The 12927-nt window shown below is 45.9% G+C and overlaps 1 protein-coding gene across 1 annotated transcript in view; it reads right to left on the minus strand.

Moving 5' to 3' along the window:
- The window catches only part of EGLN3 (egl-9 family hypoxia inducible factor 3), a 30769-nt gene extending 17842 nt beyond the window's left edge, over positions 1 to 12927 (minus strand). The window contains exon 1 of the mRNA XM_062623090.1: positions 12226 to 12927. Within this exon, the coding sequence (XP_062479074.1) occupies positions 12226 to 12582 (357 nt within the window). The 5' untranslated portion in view covers positions 12583 to 12927. The remainder of the gene's footprint in view (positions 1 to 12225) is intronic.

The following is a 12927-nucleotide window of genomic DNA, read 5'->3' on the forward strand; positions in this document are numbered from 1 at the left end:
GCCTCAAGGGTCCTCCCAAAACTGTCAGAGCTGTCTGGGCTTCTGAGGCTGCTATGACATTACTGCATTACATAAACACAGAGGAATGAATGGTTCTCAAGTGTTTGTTATCACAGCAGTTGCACCAAATTAAGGCTAATTGATGAGACCAGTTATCTCCCATGTTAACTTTGGAAGGAGGCAGTCTCACTCACATCCCCCAGCCCATTTTTGCCTCCCCACCACGTTGTCAGAGGACCTTGCCTGCACAAGCACATTTGTTCCTGCACAAGATTTTGTGTGAATGAATATTTACATTATTTTAATTAATTTTGTCTACAATCTATATTAGATATAATAGATTACCATCAGATAATTTCTGCTATGCTTGAACAACATGTGTAGTCTCTACCTCTAAGGCTTCACAAGGAGATGAAGTTGTACTGCTTTGACTACACTGTACATTTCAACAGCACAATCTCTCTAGTGTGTGTGCAATTAAAAGGAGCGAATGTGTATACAGTGACAGCACTTTTCCCCACACAAGGGGAATAGGCTTTCCAGATTCAAGGAATTTTGCAATAATATAATATAAAGTAATAACTATACACCTGTTTTAAGGTTGGTTAGTGAGGAAAAAAAAAAATCCCAAGGGTTGTAATGGCTCCCTCCACACCATCTACACAGTTGGTACTTGCCCCAGTTAGATGTCTGTAGACAGAAACTAGGCAACTCTGAGCAAAGAAAGCATGCATAAACACAGACATGCATGCACACAACAGAGTTCCAGCCTTACATTTGCACATATTAAAGTTATTCACAAAAGCTCTCAACTCATAGACAAAGAAGCCTGGTCTCAAACTCAGCTGCAGGCAACATCAGACTCCAGATCTGAACACGGGCTGCTGAATTCCCACTTTTCCACTGGTCAAGCCTCTCCCACGGATTTATGCTGCCACCACCTGACAGAAGAGACCAACCCTCCAGGCTGTGCTGTGGCTATTCAACCCGCTGGCCGAGACAGTGGCCCTGCACAGCCATGGGACACAGCCATGCCTCAAGGGTTCCCTGCCCAGCTGCCCCCCAGCCCATTCCTGCCGGCTGCTCCGCTCTGCCTCTAGAACCTCACCCAGGCGCTCCCACTGCAATTCACTGAAGACAGGGCCCTTGGGAGGTTTCTCAAAACACACTTCAGGACTGGGTCTTAAAATAACAATGTTCTTGGGCATTCAAGGTAGTTTCTGCAGGAAGCAGCACAGCAACTGTTGAACAGGGGAAGTGTTCTCTCTGGTATGGGTTCAGGATGTTTCCTGAGGATGCGGAAAGCCTAGAGTAGTCTTTCTGGCTCTGTTCCCTCCTTTTTCCTTTTCCCTTCCAAAACCTTTCCTCTCTGGCAGCCCGTGTGATGAGAGCAGCATGTATTCGGAGCCACCGCAGGGGCAGCTGCGGGTGAGCCAAGCTGGCAGTTGGATGGGAGCTGCTCTCCCAGGATGCCAGCTGGTTGGGCAGCCAAAGAAAGCAACCTTCATCCCTGTCTCCTCTATTCCTTGGGATTGAGATGAGAGATGGTAGCTGCACAGGCACGACTGGCTGTGGTAACAGTTGTGGCAAGAAACAACCTGGTGAGGGCCTGCAGCTGGCTTTGCTAGAGGTGTGGGGTGCAAGTGCTGCTCTGCAGTGGGAAACACAGAGGGGGAGGCAGGACAGATACGTAGTGGCAGATCAGAGCTATAGGTTGTATATGCATATTTAGGAGTGGGGGTGAAGGATGTACTATCTATGCCCTTAACTATGGTCATCGTTGGCACAACTGGTGCCTTTTCCAACTGCAACCAAGACGCTGTACTAATACAGCTCATAATTAGTAGCAGTAGCTTCTATAGATGGAAACAGGCCTTCTACCATGTGCCAGCAAAAGACAGAGTAAACTAAAAGAAAAAAAATAAACCATATGTATTTATCTCAGTTGCAGACATCTTAGATAAGTGTAAAGAAACAAAGACCAAACAAGTCAATTACATTTTTATACTTGCCAAGAAATTATCGCAGTGAGTGTCACACTGGCACTGAGCCTTCAGGTCACCAGTGAGGCATCAGGTTATGTACCTAGAATGGTAAAATGCATAACTTTGACACTTCATTCTTTGACCACCATCTAATGCTGAATTACAGTAAATTTGGCAATGAGGACCGGCATTTGCAAACCCTCTCACTGCTTCTCTGTGAAGAGGAAGTCTGTAAAACAGTTAACCAGGCAGTGACCCTTCCTGTTGGCCTGCTTCAGAGGCACCATACACATACTCCACAGACAATGGAAGAGAGAAGACAAGTTAATTTAACAGAAACATTGGTGAACAGTGGAAAGAGTTATCAATGCACCCTGGGGACACTGTTCTCTTTGTGCACATCTAGTCACGTGCCATGGTTTATATATCTTAACAGCAGGACATACTACAGCATTTACAGTAAATCTTCTCCTTTTTGCACTTCTCAAACAACTTCTACCAGATTCCCTACAGGGAATCGGAAGGGGAAGGTGCAGTGCACACATAGTCTTCATCAGGAAGCACAACACCCTAAGACTGTTAACAGCCTAGGAACAGGCAAGTTGAGGATTGACACTTCTGCCTACCCTCCTCCCCTCTTCCCCCCCCCCAATATCTCTCCTCTCACAAATCCCTCTTGTTCTGCCTCTTTTGGGGTGGGTTTTTTTCCCTCCTTCTTCTTGTACTACTCACATGGTCCAGTGAGTGAGGGACTGTAGGAGACTTTCAGCACTCCCTGGAGCCTCAGAGCAGTCAGGAAGCTCCATGCTGGCATCTACCACCTTGAAGCCTGCTGTCCAGCAAACCGTACCTTGTCCCCTAGACTTTTCCCACTAAAGATGGTGTTCCCCAGCCTGCACTGACTAGCACCTATCTCCCTGTATGCATTACTGCAATAACTACTACTGTTAATGGTATAAAACAGGTTTGCCACAAGACAGTCAACTGGAATGGCCAGATAAAAACCATACCTGCCATCTATAACTTCCATCATATAAGGCTCCTTGCTCCCTCACAAGACACCATGTAAAAGATGGCCTGTATTTCACATCTCAGACAAAATGTAGACAAAGACTGGGCACAGCACAAGAAATCACTACAGTATTTCCTCAAGTTTTCTAAACATTCTAGCATAGCCTAAGCCGAGCACCAAAGTATGTGCTTCAGGCCCACTGATTTAAAAGACTCTTTAGAAAAAACTAATTAAGTGAATTGCTGAACTGAGGCCAATACTTTAAAAACATTTGCCTCATCAATCTGTTTAAAAAAATTAGAGTGCAAGAAGACATAAGCAATGATTAATTATTATTATGACTTGCAGACAAGAAAAATGCAAACATATTTCTTGTCTGGATTTTCAGGTCCAAAAAGAAAGCACAAGAAAGAGTCTACTGTGACCGAAGAATTCATATGAACTAGATATATACGAGACTCAAAATGATTATCTTTTTGCTTCGAAGTAGGATGGAATGACTTCATGTTTGGCGAAAGTTGTGGCTACCCTGACATTTTCAGCTGACAAGGCTTTGGACAAACTGTTTCCAGCCTGTGTAGATACTGTGTTATGCTGTACTCCTGCAATTTATACTATTCATTTTAAACAGGGTGGCTTTTGGTATGATGGTGTAGTAAGCCTCCATGGAACTACTACGGTCAGCAAAATCTCTTGCCTTATTTTATTTGCAAAAAATCAGAGCAACAAGTAGCTTGTTTAATCAGCTGCTTTCTACTGAGTGCTTTGTATGGTGTAAGTTTCTTTGTCTACTAATATTATCAAACCACAATGACAAGAGAAAAATGACTGTAGGGAAAAGCTCCTTCTGTCACTGAGAGATAGTAGATGCATATGTGAGAGTGAGTGATGGAAGGGAAATAGGGCTTACAGCTCTCTCCAAATCACTCACAGGAACGGTCAGGAGTGGTGTGCTGACGGGATGACATGCCTGTGAATAGTTTAAACAGTAGGAGATAGATAGTCTACTTGGCAAGAGCCTCCTTCATCCGTTTCCTTCCTCCACCTCACTACCCAAACAGCTAGAGAGACTTTTTTGCTTTTCTGACCAATTACCCGTCATCTCTTTTCAAAGCAATGAAATGTCTGAAACAAATTGTTATGTAATGTTAAGCCCCCCCCCCGCTTTGCCACATTCTGTGCCAGTGCATGTTATTCACCCCAGACCCCACCACAGAGATCATCTGCTGCCCTAGGCACAGGTACCAGCAGCAATTTCCAAAACACCTCTACCTTAGAGCTCCTCTACTAATCCAATAAAACCTTTTCACAGAAGCTTATGGAGTCTTGTGTTGCTGGCAGCTTTCTAACAATGTTATTTCAGTCTTCAGCTTTGTGACAGAAGGATTACAGTAATGATAAATCCAAAGAGGGCTTCAAATTCCCTCGAGCTGGTACGCACACATCCCCCGTCTCCATAAATCTAAAACCAGCACCACTTACTCACAGGCTTCCCTTCCTGACCTTCTCATTCTCACAAGCCAGGCCTCACAAGATGGATGAGCACTGTGTGGCCTGCTGGTACCAAAGGACCACTTGCCCCTGACACAATGGAAAAAGGCAATCCAATTGAAACAGAAACAGGAAAAAACTTCTTAAAAAGTGAATAAATAAAAAAAAAAAACACACAAAAGTAAGTACTTTGACTTTGTAAGCATCATCTTGAAAAATTTGATAAAAGTATTGATCTCTCCCAAGTGTGGCAAGTCTGTGCAGAAAGCATCAAGATTTCATCTGATTAAAAATGCATTCATTTTGGGGTCATTGTGGTTTTATCTTCTCCCTCTATCCAACCCTTTCCACATATGGAATGGAATTGCTGAAGGAATACAGACATGCTTGAAAACCCCCACCACCTCAGGGAAAAAAAAAATAAAAATAATAAAATAATAAAAAAAAATCTGTCTAGCACATAAGAAAAAGGGGGAGACACTTCCACACATTAAATCAAAGACCTTGCTCAGGAAGCAACATGCAAGGTAAGGCTGTATTACAGAGACACCATCCAGATAAGTTTGCAACACACTCAAAAAAAGAAGAGTTTACTCTGAAATCAAGTAAAGACACTGGTATTAACATAGGCAGCTGGAATCCCTAATGCAAAGAAACAAGTTCACTTTTACTGTGTACGGGCTGCCCTGCATCAGTGTTATGAGCACAAATCCTCCTCCATTTAAACATATACTGTTGTTAGCAGTAGTGAGCTGTAATGAACTGAATTATTCATTAATAATTACCTTGGGAAAAGGCTGCATACAAATATTAATAGCCAGGACCAGCCCCCCTCCCTTCCAAAATGCAAGCTCAGCAGGAGGGCACTGACCTCTGAATCTTCCCTTTTCCCTGGTGGCTCTCCCAAGGATACTGTGCCTTGCAATGGTGTGCACACCCCTCCTAGTCCAAAGGACAAACACTCCCCGTACCCAGAGGCACTATGCCACCCGTATTACTGTGTCCCTCCCCACATGGCTGTGGAAGGTTTACACTGACATTTAATAAGCAATGAGCCCTCATACAAAGACAAACTGAGAGGCACGTATTTACTTCAGGCATACTGGCAGACACAACAACAGGGCTACCACTGCAAGTCTCTGGCTTTAAGAGCCGATGTGGTGCTGAGAAAGAACAGTCACAACAATGGATAAGAAGGTACTGAGGAAAATATACTACCAAAATTGACAAATTTCACTGCTTTTCCATCATTGTCTAACTCCTAAGACTCATTAAGCACTGCTTGACTGCAAAATTACACACAATATATAAGAAAAGTCAGGTAACCTGCCCTGATGCAACAAACAGATAGACAAACTCAGGATAAACAGACAACTTTGCTATTAATGACACCTGAGAGCTCAAACTTATTTTGTTTCTCTTGCAGGATTAGCCACCTTCTGCCTTTCTCCATGACTACTACATCTGTAAAGCACATGGACAGGCTCCTAATGCAGAGCAAGAAAAGTAGCTGAGTGGTTACAGACTTCTTCACAACAGAGGGAAAGGAGGCCCAACAGCAGCCATCTGCTCCCAATGGCTCCAGTGCACACACGCTGAAGACAGCACTTTTTTCCCCCCTGCCTGCCGCGGGGTAAGTCTACCAGTGCACTGCAGTCAGCTTCTTAAGAGTAATAATATATAGCAAGTACCAAACTCAAGTTGATTGTAACTTCAACACCCAACTGTGAGCTCAAACACCATTCCATAGAGGCTGCCCGTGATTCTGAACCCGGTTACAGGTATATGCATCGGTGTCTGTAAAATATTGACCCATTTCTCCAATGCCCTGTCCCTGCTGAGTGAAGACCCAATCTGAAAGATTCTCTGGGTGCCACTTTCAGAGAAGTATCTTCTGAAAGTTTCAAAAAATCATCAAGAATAATTTGATGAGGAACAAAACCAAGAGCTAATATGCCCAGGTTTATACTCATCTAACGTTTCGATTGTCAAGTAAAAATTATACATTCCCGTGTATAATTAACCAGGCTAACTAATCTTGCTTGACAAACACAGATATAAACATCAGCTTTGACAGTGAGCCAAAGCAACCACTCTAGGATCTGTGCCAGTGCTGAATTCCTCAGTCTGATATCATAAAATGACTTGTCTGTTGTATTTGCAGTTCCAGTGGCTCTGGACTCTGCCGGCAGCCAGCCAGAAGAACAGATTTGAACTTACCCTTTATGCCAGAACATGTGCATTTGATTAGAAGAAAGAGAAATTATGCATATTTCTTCTGGATAATGGTATTCATCAGACCTCCCATTGTATACTAATTGCAAGGCACGCTGCTTACACACGTATCAAAAATACTTCGTAACGTATAATAAACCAGTATATTTCTATAGGCAGTATTGCTCTTCAGCTCTATCACCAGTTTTGTTTTCCTGTACTTCAAATGAGAAAATTCAGCATTTCACTCCGTTTTAGTTGCAAAGGATACAATTTGAATGCTATAGAAGAGAAAACTTTTCTTTCTTCATACATACATGCAAAAATATCTCACCTCATTACATTAGTTACAAGGGACTTGGTAAAACCACTCAATCCAAGCCCATGACATGTCATGCATTTCTTCAGCCCTCAGGACCAGACATCTTGGTAACAACCTGCTTAACAGACCACGTTTCACAAACTACTTAAGAATACCCCATCGTGTGTGGTAGGCAGAAGGACCCTACCAGAAAACCCTACCCAATGCTTTGGTTTCCAGCACTCACTGGCCATGAAGTGCCACCACAAAAGACCTGCTTCTCCTGTGGCAGTCAGAGAGGCCACCAGGGTGAGCAGGGAGGTGTCATAGCTATAGGTGGAAGATGCAGAAAACATCCCACAAAAAAGTGAAAGGCCCACACAGAGACTCTGAAGCAAGTTCTCAATAAGGTTCACATCCCACAGGGACTAAATAAACTAATCTTACATTGAAAACACATTGGTTTTTTTCTCTTCAGGCCATATACTTGCACTGAATGCAAGCCGTTGGGTTCTGAAATAAAATCAGTCATGGGCTTCCTTCAATACAGGTCAGCTCTCAGGATTATGACTTTCTGCCTTATTTTCTAACCAGCAGGACTTACTAGCATCAAGCAAGTGACAACACAAGTTCAAGGTCCCCAAAGGCAGCCCTGACATAGATTTCAACCCACGATGGCACCCGAGAGGATACCAATGACTCACAGCAGGACACGCTGTCATCAGGACTAGGGTGCAGAGTCCAGGCAAGGCACAGCCACACCAGTTCAAAGTACCTTCCACCCCTCACCCACGAGGGCCAAGGCAGCCCACTGGCGGCACATCAAGCACCAACTCAGCCACAGGGGCCACGAAAGCAGGTGCTGCCAGCATCACTGCGGGACACTGCCTGACCACAAGGAGAGCTGCCCTTCTCCCACAGAGGCAGAGTGTGAAAGGGGGAATAGCCACAGCCTCTCAGCAGCAATGAGCTATCCATCCATCCTGCCACAAACATTTCCACACACCAGCCATCTGACTCGGTTCCTAGAAAAAAAAAAAAAAAACCAAACAAAAAAGCCACCAAAACTATGGGCTCAAAGGAGACATTTCTCAGATGGCTTCTTCTGGAATATTTTACTAAATTTTTTTTATGTTGTTGCTTTTAATTTATATTTTTATAACAGGGACTTTTCTACAGGGCAGCACATCAAGCCCCCACACATGCCATTTAACCCCAAGAACAGGCACTGGCACCTGAGGAGCAAGAAGCTGCAGCACATCACCCCTTCCGCTGCCATTTCCAGCGCATCACCTAACACAGGTGTGCTCCAGGTGACTGGCCTCACAGATCAGGCTGCAGCTTTGCTTCCAGGCCCCAACTACCCACCAGCTCCAAAGCTCTACCAAGCATCAAAGCTCGAGCAGAATGGAGACAGGTCCTCAAAACTAGAGCAACCTCTGTCACATGAACCTTTTCACTCTGAAGAAAAGCCTGAGCTATCCTTAATCATTTACCTACTAGAAAAAAGGAACCACTGCATTATTTTTTATAAAAGAGAAACTCTAGCCAAGGAGAATGCAAAAGCTAACAAGCAGTACATTGGGTCTGTCAACAAAAGAGTGCTTTAGAAGAATGTTGTCTGGTTATTTTGATCATTTAACCATGTTAGCTAATATTTTAAAATACGACTTACTCCAAAGACAGATTTGGATCACTGGTCTGAAAAGATGAAAGGTTACATTTCATTATCAGCCCTCAAATGTCAACCAGCAGCTCTTAAAGAGTATCCAGTACCTTCATAGTTTTACTTCTGTCCATTCTCTTTGATGCAATCTTAACTTTCTTGTAATGCTGTTGAAATTCATTCAGACTCATTTCTCTCATGTAGCTACAAGGAAAGTTTCCTTTATTGGACAAAAGTCCTTCTTGTCTTCTTACGTTTGTGTAGCTACAAAAATAATATAAAGCACTTCACACTAAGCAGATAGTAAGCTGACGAAAGTTCATTTACTAAGCAAACTTATCCCCCTCTTCTAGCACTTAGGCTGAAGATTAAAGTCATACTATTGGTTTAAAAGCATAAACCTCTAAATAATGAGGCTGATATTACATAGATTCATTTTCAAGACAAGAGGAGTTAAAACGTAGCCAAAGGCTTAAATTTTAGTTTAGTTGCTCTGGACTCTTATTTCCATCTAATACCTATATCTCAAAACAGTAATTTCTAATAGCACTTGTCCAGCTAAGAAGTTCTGGTCCAGTTGCTCAGAAACACCCCACAACCTTCCAGATGTTAAGCTGTGGAAGTTTTGTGGGCATCCATTTATGTGTATAAGCTAGTAGATAAAAATACACTGAATGTAGGATTTTTGTGTATGCTTTCACAAAACCAGAAGACAAGCAGAATGACTGAAAGGTAGAAGGGAAATGTCTGTAGGTGACGTGGGAATCTGCATGCACTGTAGTAGTCAGTTGGTTAGTCATAGGAATATCTTCTGTCTGAAGGCATCCCACATCTCAGTTACAGATGGCAGCTGCTATTCCAGGGCCACACATATCCATGGCACTTATTATTATAATAAGGGGAATGGTTACTATTAATTTCTGACAGAAATTCCTCATAGTTTTACAAATTATACTGAGTCCCTTTCAAAGCTGAACCGTTGTGTAGCACTTCCATATACTGGAAGAGAAGACATCTTTCACACTAAAGCACAAGGGCCTAAAGTCTCTCTTTATAGAAAGGAGCTATTTATAAAACACTCTGTCCTGTCTGTTACTGCTATTTGAACAAAAATGACTGCAAGAACACTGCAACTCAGGTTTAAAATAATCTCTACAACCCCAAAAGACCTTTCCCCCCACCCAGTGCCAACGGCCTGCATGCATCCAGTTGACTTTTTTTTCCAAATACCTTGTGAAAATGCTGGACAACCTCCTTTCATTCCAGTCCAACTTTAATGTAAGCCCCTGCTTCCCCCACACCCATGTAATCAGCAGTGTAATGCAGCAGTGCACTTCCATCAGTAATCAGACAAATAAAAGTCACCCAGAGAAAAAGAACTAGGATGACCGTAAAGGCATGCCAGAGCAGAATGGTTATTTATACCCCGTAACACCAGGCTCGTACCAGGAGTAAATGAAATCCACTCTAGTCACATTCTAAACCAAATCTACACAAGGTTTAACTGAACTGATGATTAGCAGTTCAGTGGAGCTAAGCACAGGAGCAATGTTTCAACCTTTTATTATACCCACCACTGTGTGCAAGTGTGCAAGGGCACGCACACAGGTTTTAAGGTGTTCCCAAGCACTTCTAGATATCACCATACTGCTTTGTTTGCTGTAAAAAAAAAATAAAAAAATAAAAAAATAAAAAAAGAATCTCAGTAGCACTCACACATCCCCCTATTCAGTGCAAATGAGGACCAACAGAAATTATGACTTTTCACTTCTGTATTTTAAAAGTTTCACCATTTCTCTTTCTGGCATATCACTAAAAGAAACAGGTGTTTTGAAAATGTACAATAAATTCTAGAGGTCAAGTCAGAAACAAAGAAACAGGGACATTTTCAGCATTTGGGAAAATGAAGCAAACTTAGTTACAAGCCAGTACACTTCTGCCTCAGCAGAACTGAGAGGAGTGCTGAGGAGAAACAGTTGGGGGTGTTGGCTGATGAGAAGCTCAGCGTGACCCAGCAATATCCAGAAAGCCAACTATCCTGGGCTGCATACAAAGAAGTTTGACCAGCAGGTCAAGTGGGTGTCTTCTCCCCCATTTACTCCCCTCTTGTGAGAGCCCACCTGGAGTCCTGCATTCAGCTCTGGGTCCCCCAATATAAGGTGGCTGTGGAGCTGTTGGAGGCCAGAGGAGAGCCCCAAAGATGATCAGAGAGCTGGGGCACCTCTCCTATGGAGACAGGCTGACAAAGCTGGGCTTGTTCAGCCTGGAGACGACTCCACGGAAACTTCAGAGCAGCCTTTCAGTCCCTAAAGGGGGCCTTAAAAGAAACCTGAAGAGGGGCTTTTCACAAGGGCAAGTGATGACAGGACAAGAGGGAATGGCTTCAAGCTTAAAGAGGGTACAGTTATGTTAGACATTAGGAAGAAGTTCGTTACTGTGCAGGTGGTGAGGCACTAGAACAGGTTGCCCACAGAAGCTGTGGACTACCCATCCCAGGAAGTGTTCAAGGCCAAGCTGGATGGGGCTTCAAGCAACCTAGTGGAAGGTGGCCCTGTCCATGGCAGGAGTTGGAACTAGACGATATTCAAGATAACTTTCAACCCAAATCATTCTATGATTCTTTCCTTGTCTGTTTTCACAGAATCACAGAAAAGCCAAGTTATCCCAAACTGAAGTTAAGACAACGTAAGTGCAAATAAACTTCACTGGAAGTAAACCTGCAGTACAAGTGTCCTCTCAATTTCTGATAAGAAAAAAAAAACCCAAAGCAAAACAAAAAAAAAGTTTGCTCTGCTCAGACTGAGCATCCCCTGGTTTATACCATAAACCCAATGCAGCAACGATAACCTCTTGAACTATAAGACGCTGGCATGAGTTAGACCATCGAAACTGCTTTGGGTATCTCATGAGCACAACCACCCAAATAATGGGATCTGAGGCAAACGCCGGCGCAAGGAGCAGGCAGGTGCTTCGGAAGCTCTTCCCACCACCTGAAAAAATGCTCCAGAGTGAAGGCACGATCAAGGCTAGACCTTTTTGGTGGGGTATTCCCCGTGTTGCCGGTCCGCTCTCTCCGCAGCTGGGGAGAGCGACAGACAGCGAGGGGTGCAGCAGGTCTCCGGTCCCACAGCCGGGAAATGGAGCTCCGCTTGCAGCCACCGGGACGGTGCGAAGCGATCCCGGCGTCACAGCCAAGGGCCCGACCGGGATCCGTCAGCCAAACAGCCCGGCGCAGACCCAAGCAGGACGGCGAGCTACACCGGAGCGGCGCAGGCAGTCCCGGCTCGACCTCCGCACCCGGACGCGCCGGCAACGGCTGGCGAGCGGCTACCCATTGCGGGCGTCCCGCGCTGGTCAGCGCCAGCGCCTCCGCCATCTGGAGCAGGGCTGCGGGGACAGCCCAGCCGGGCTGCCTGAGCCGACACCCGCGGACAGCCAGGACACCGTACTGACGGGCGCCCGCGGAAACTTTCTGTCAGGTCTCACCAGCAGCTGCGAGGCGGGTCGATCCGGCCGGGTGCCGGTGCCTGCGGGCTGGCGCCCCGCGGCCCCTTACCTTGGATCGCTCCTTCACGTAGTACTTGCCGAGCCGGCTCCCGCAGTACATCACCAGCCGGTCTATCAGCGTGAGGAGGAAGTTGATGGCCTCGCAACCCTCCTCCGTGCCGCCGATCCACTTGATCTGGTCGCCGCGGAGGTGCCGCTTGGCCACGCCGCGGCTGGGGCCGGCCAGCTGCCCGTCAGCGAGCTCCCCGTCGCGATGCATCCGCTTCACCCGCTCCAGCACACAGTCCCCGATCACCTCCCCCAGGAAGTTGTCCAGGTAGCAGAAGCCGATGTCGTGCAAGCAGGGCACGACATACTCCAGGGCGATTCTCTCCAGGTCGAGCCTCATGATGTGCCCCAGCGGCATGGCGCGGCGGGGACGGACGGGCGCGCCGCTGCCCTGACGGCGCCCGCGTCGGGAGGCGATGCCCTCCGGGCCGCCGCGGACTCCAGCCCGAGCCAGAGGGGAGCTCCGCCGCGGTGCGGGGCCAGGCGAAGTAAGGCGAGAGAAAAGTTTCTCCGCCGCGGCGGGCTGAGCTGCGCCCGTGCCGGCGGTGCTGCCGGAGCTCGAACAAGGTGCGGGAAGCTGAGCCGACGACCCCCGCCCACGACACAGCCGGGTCGGCAGATGGCCCCGCGCTGATTAATACGGCAGCTACGTGCGGGATGTGTGCTCGCTCCGCCGCACGTGGGTGGAGCCCGCCCGCACGGC

The sequence above is a fragment of the Pezoporus occidentalis genome, unplaced genomic scaffold (genome assembly GCF_034315485.1).
Source record: "Pezoporus occidentalis ecotype Australia unplaced genomic scaffold, CSIRO_AGI_Poc_V1 ctg108, whole genome shotgun sequence".
In the NCBI taxonomy this organism is placed as follows: Eukaryota; Metazoa; Chordata; class Aves; order Psittaciformes; family Psittacidae; genus Pezoporus; species Pezoporus occidentalis.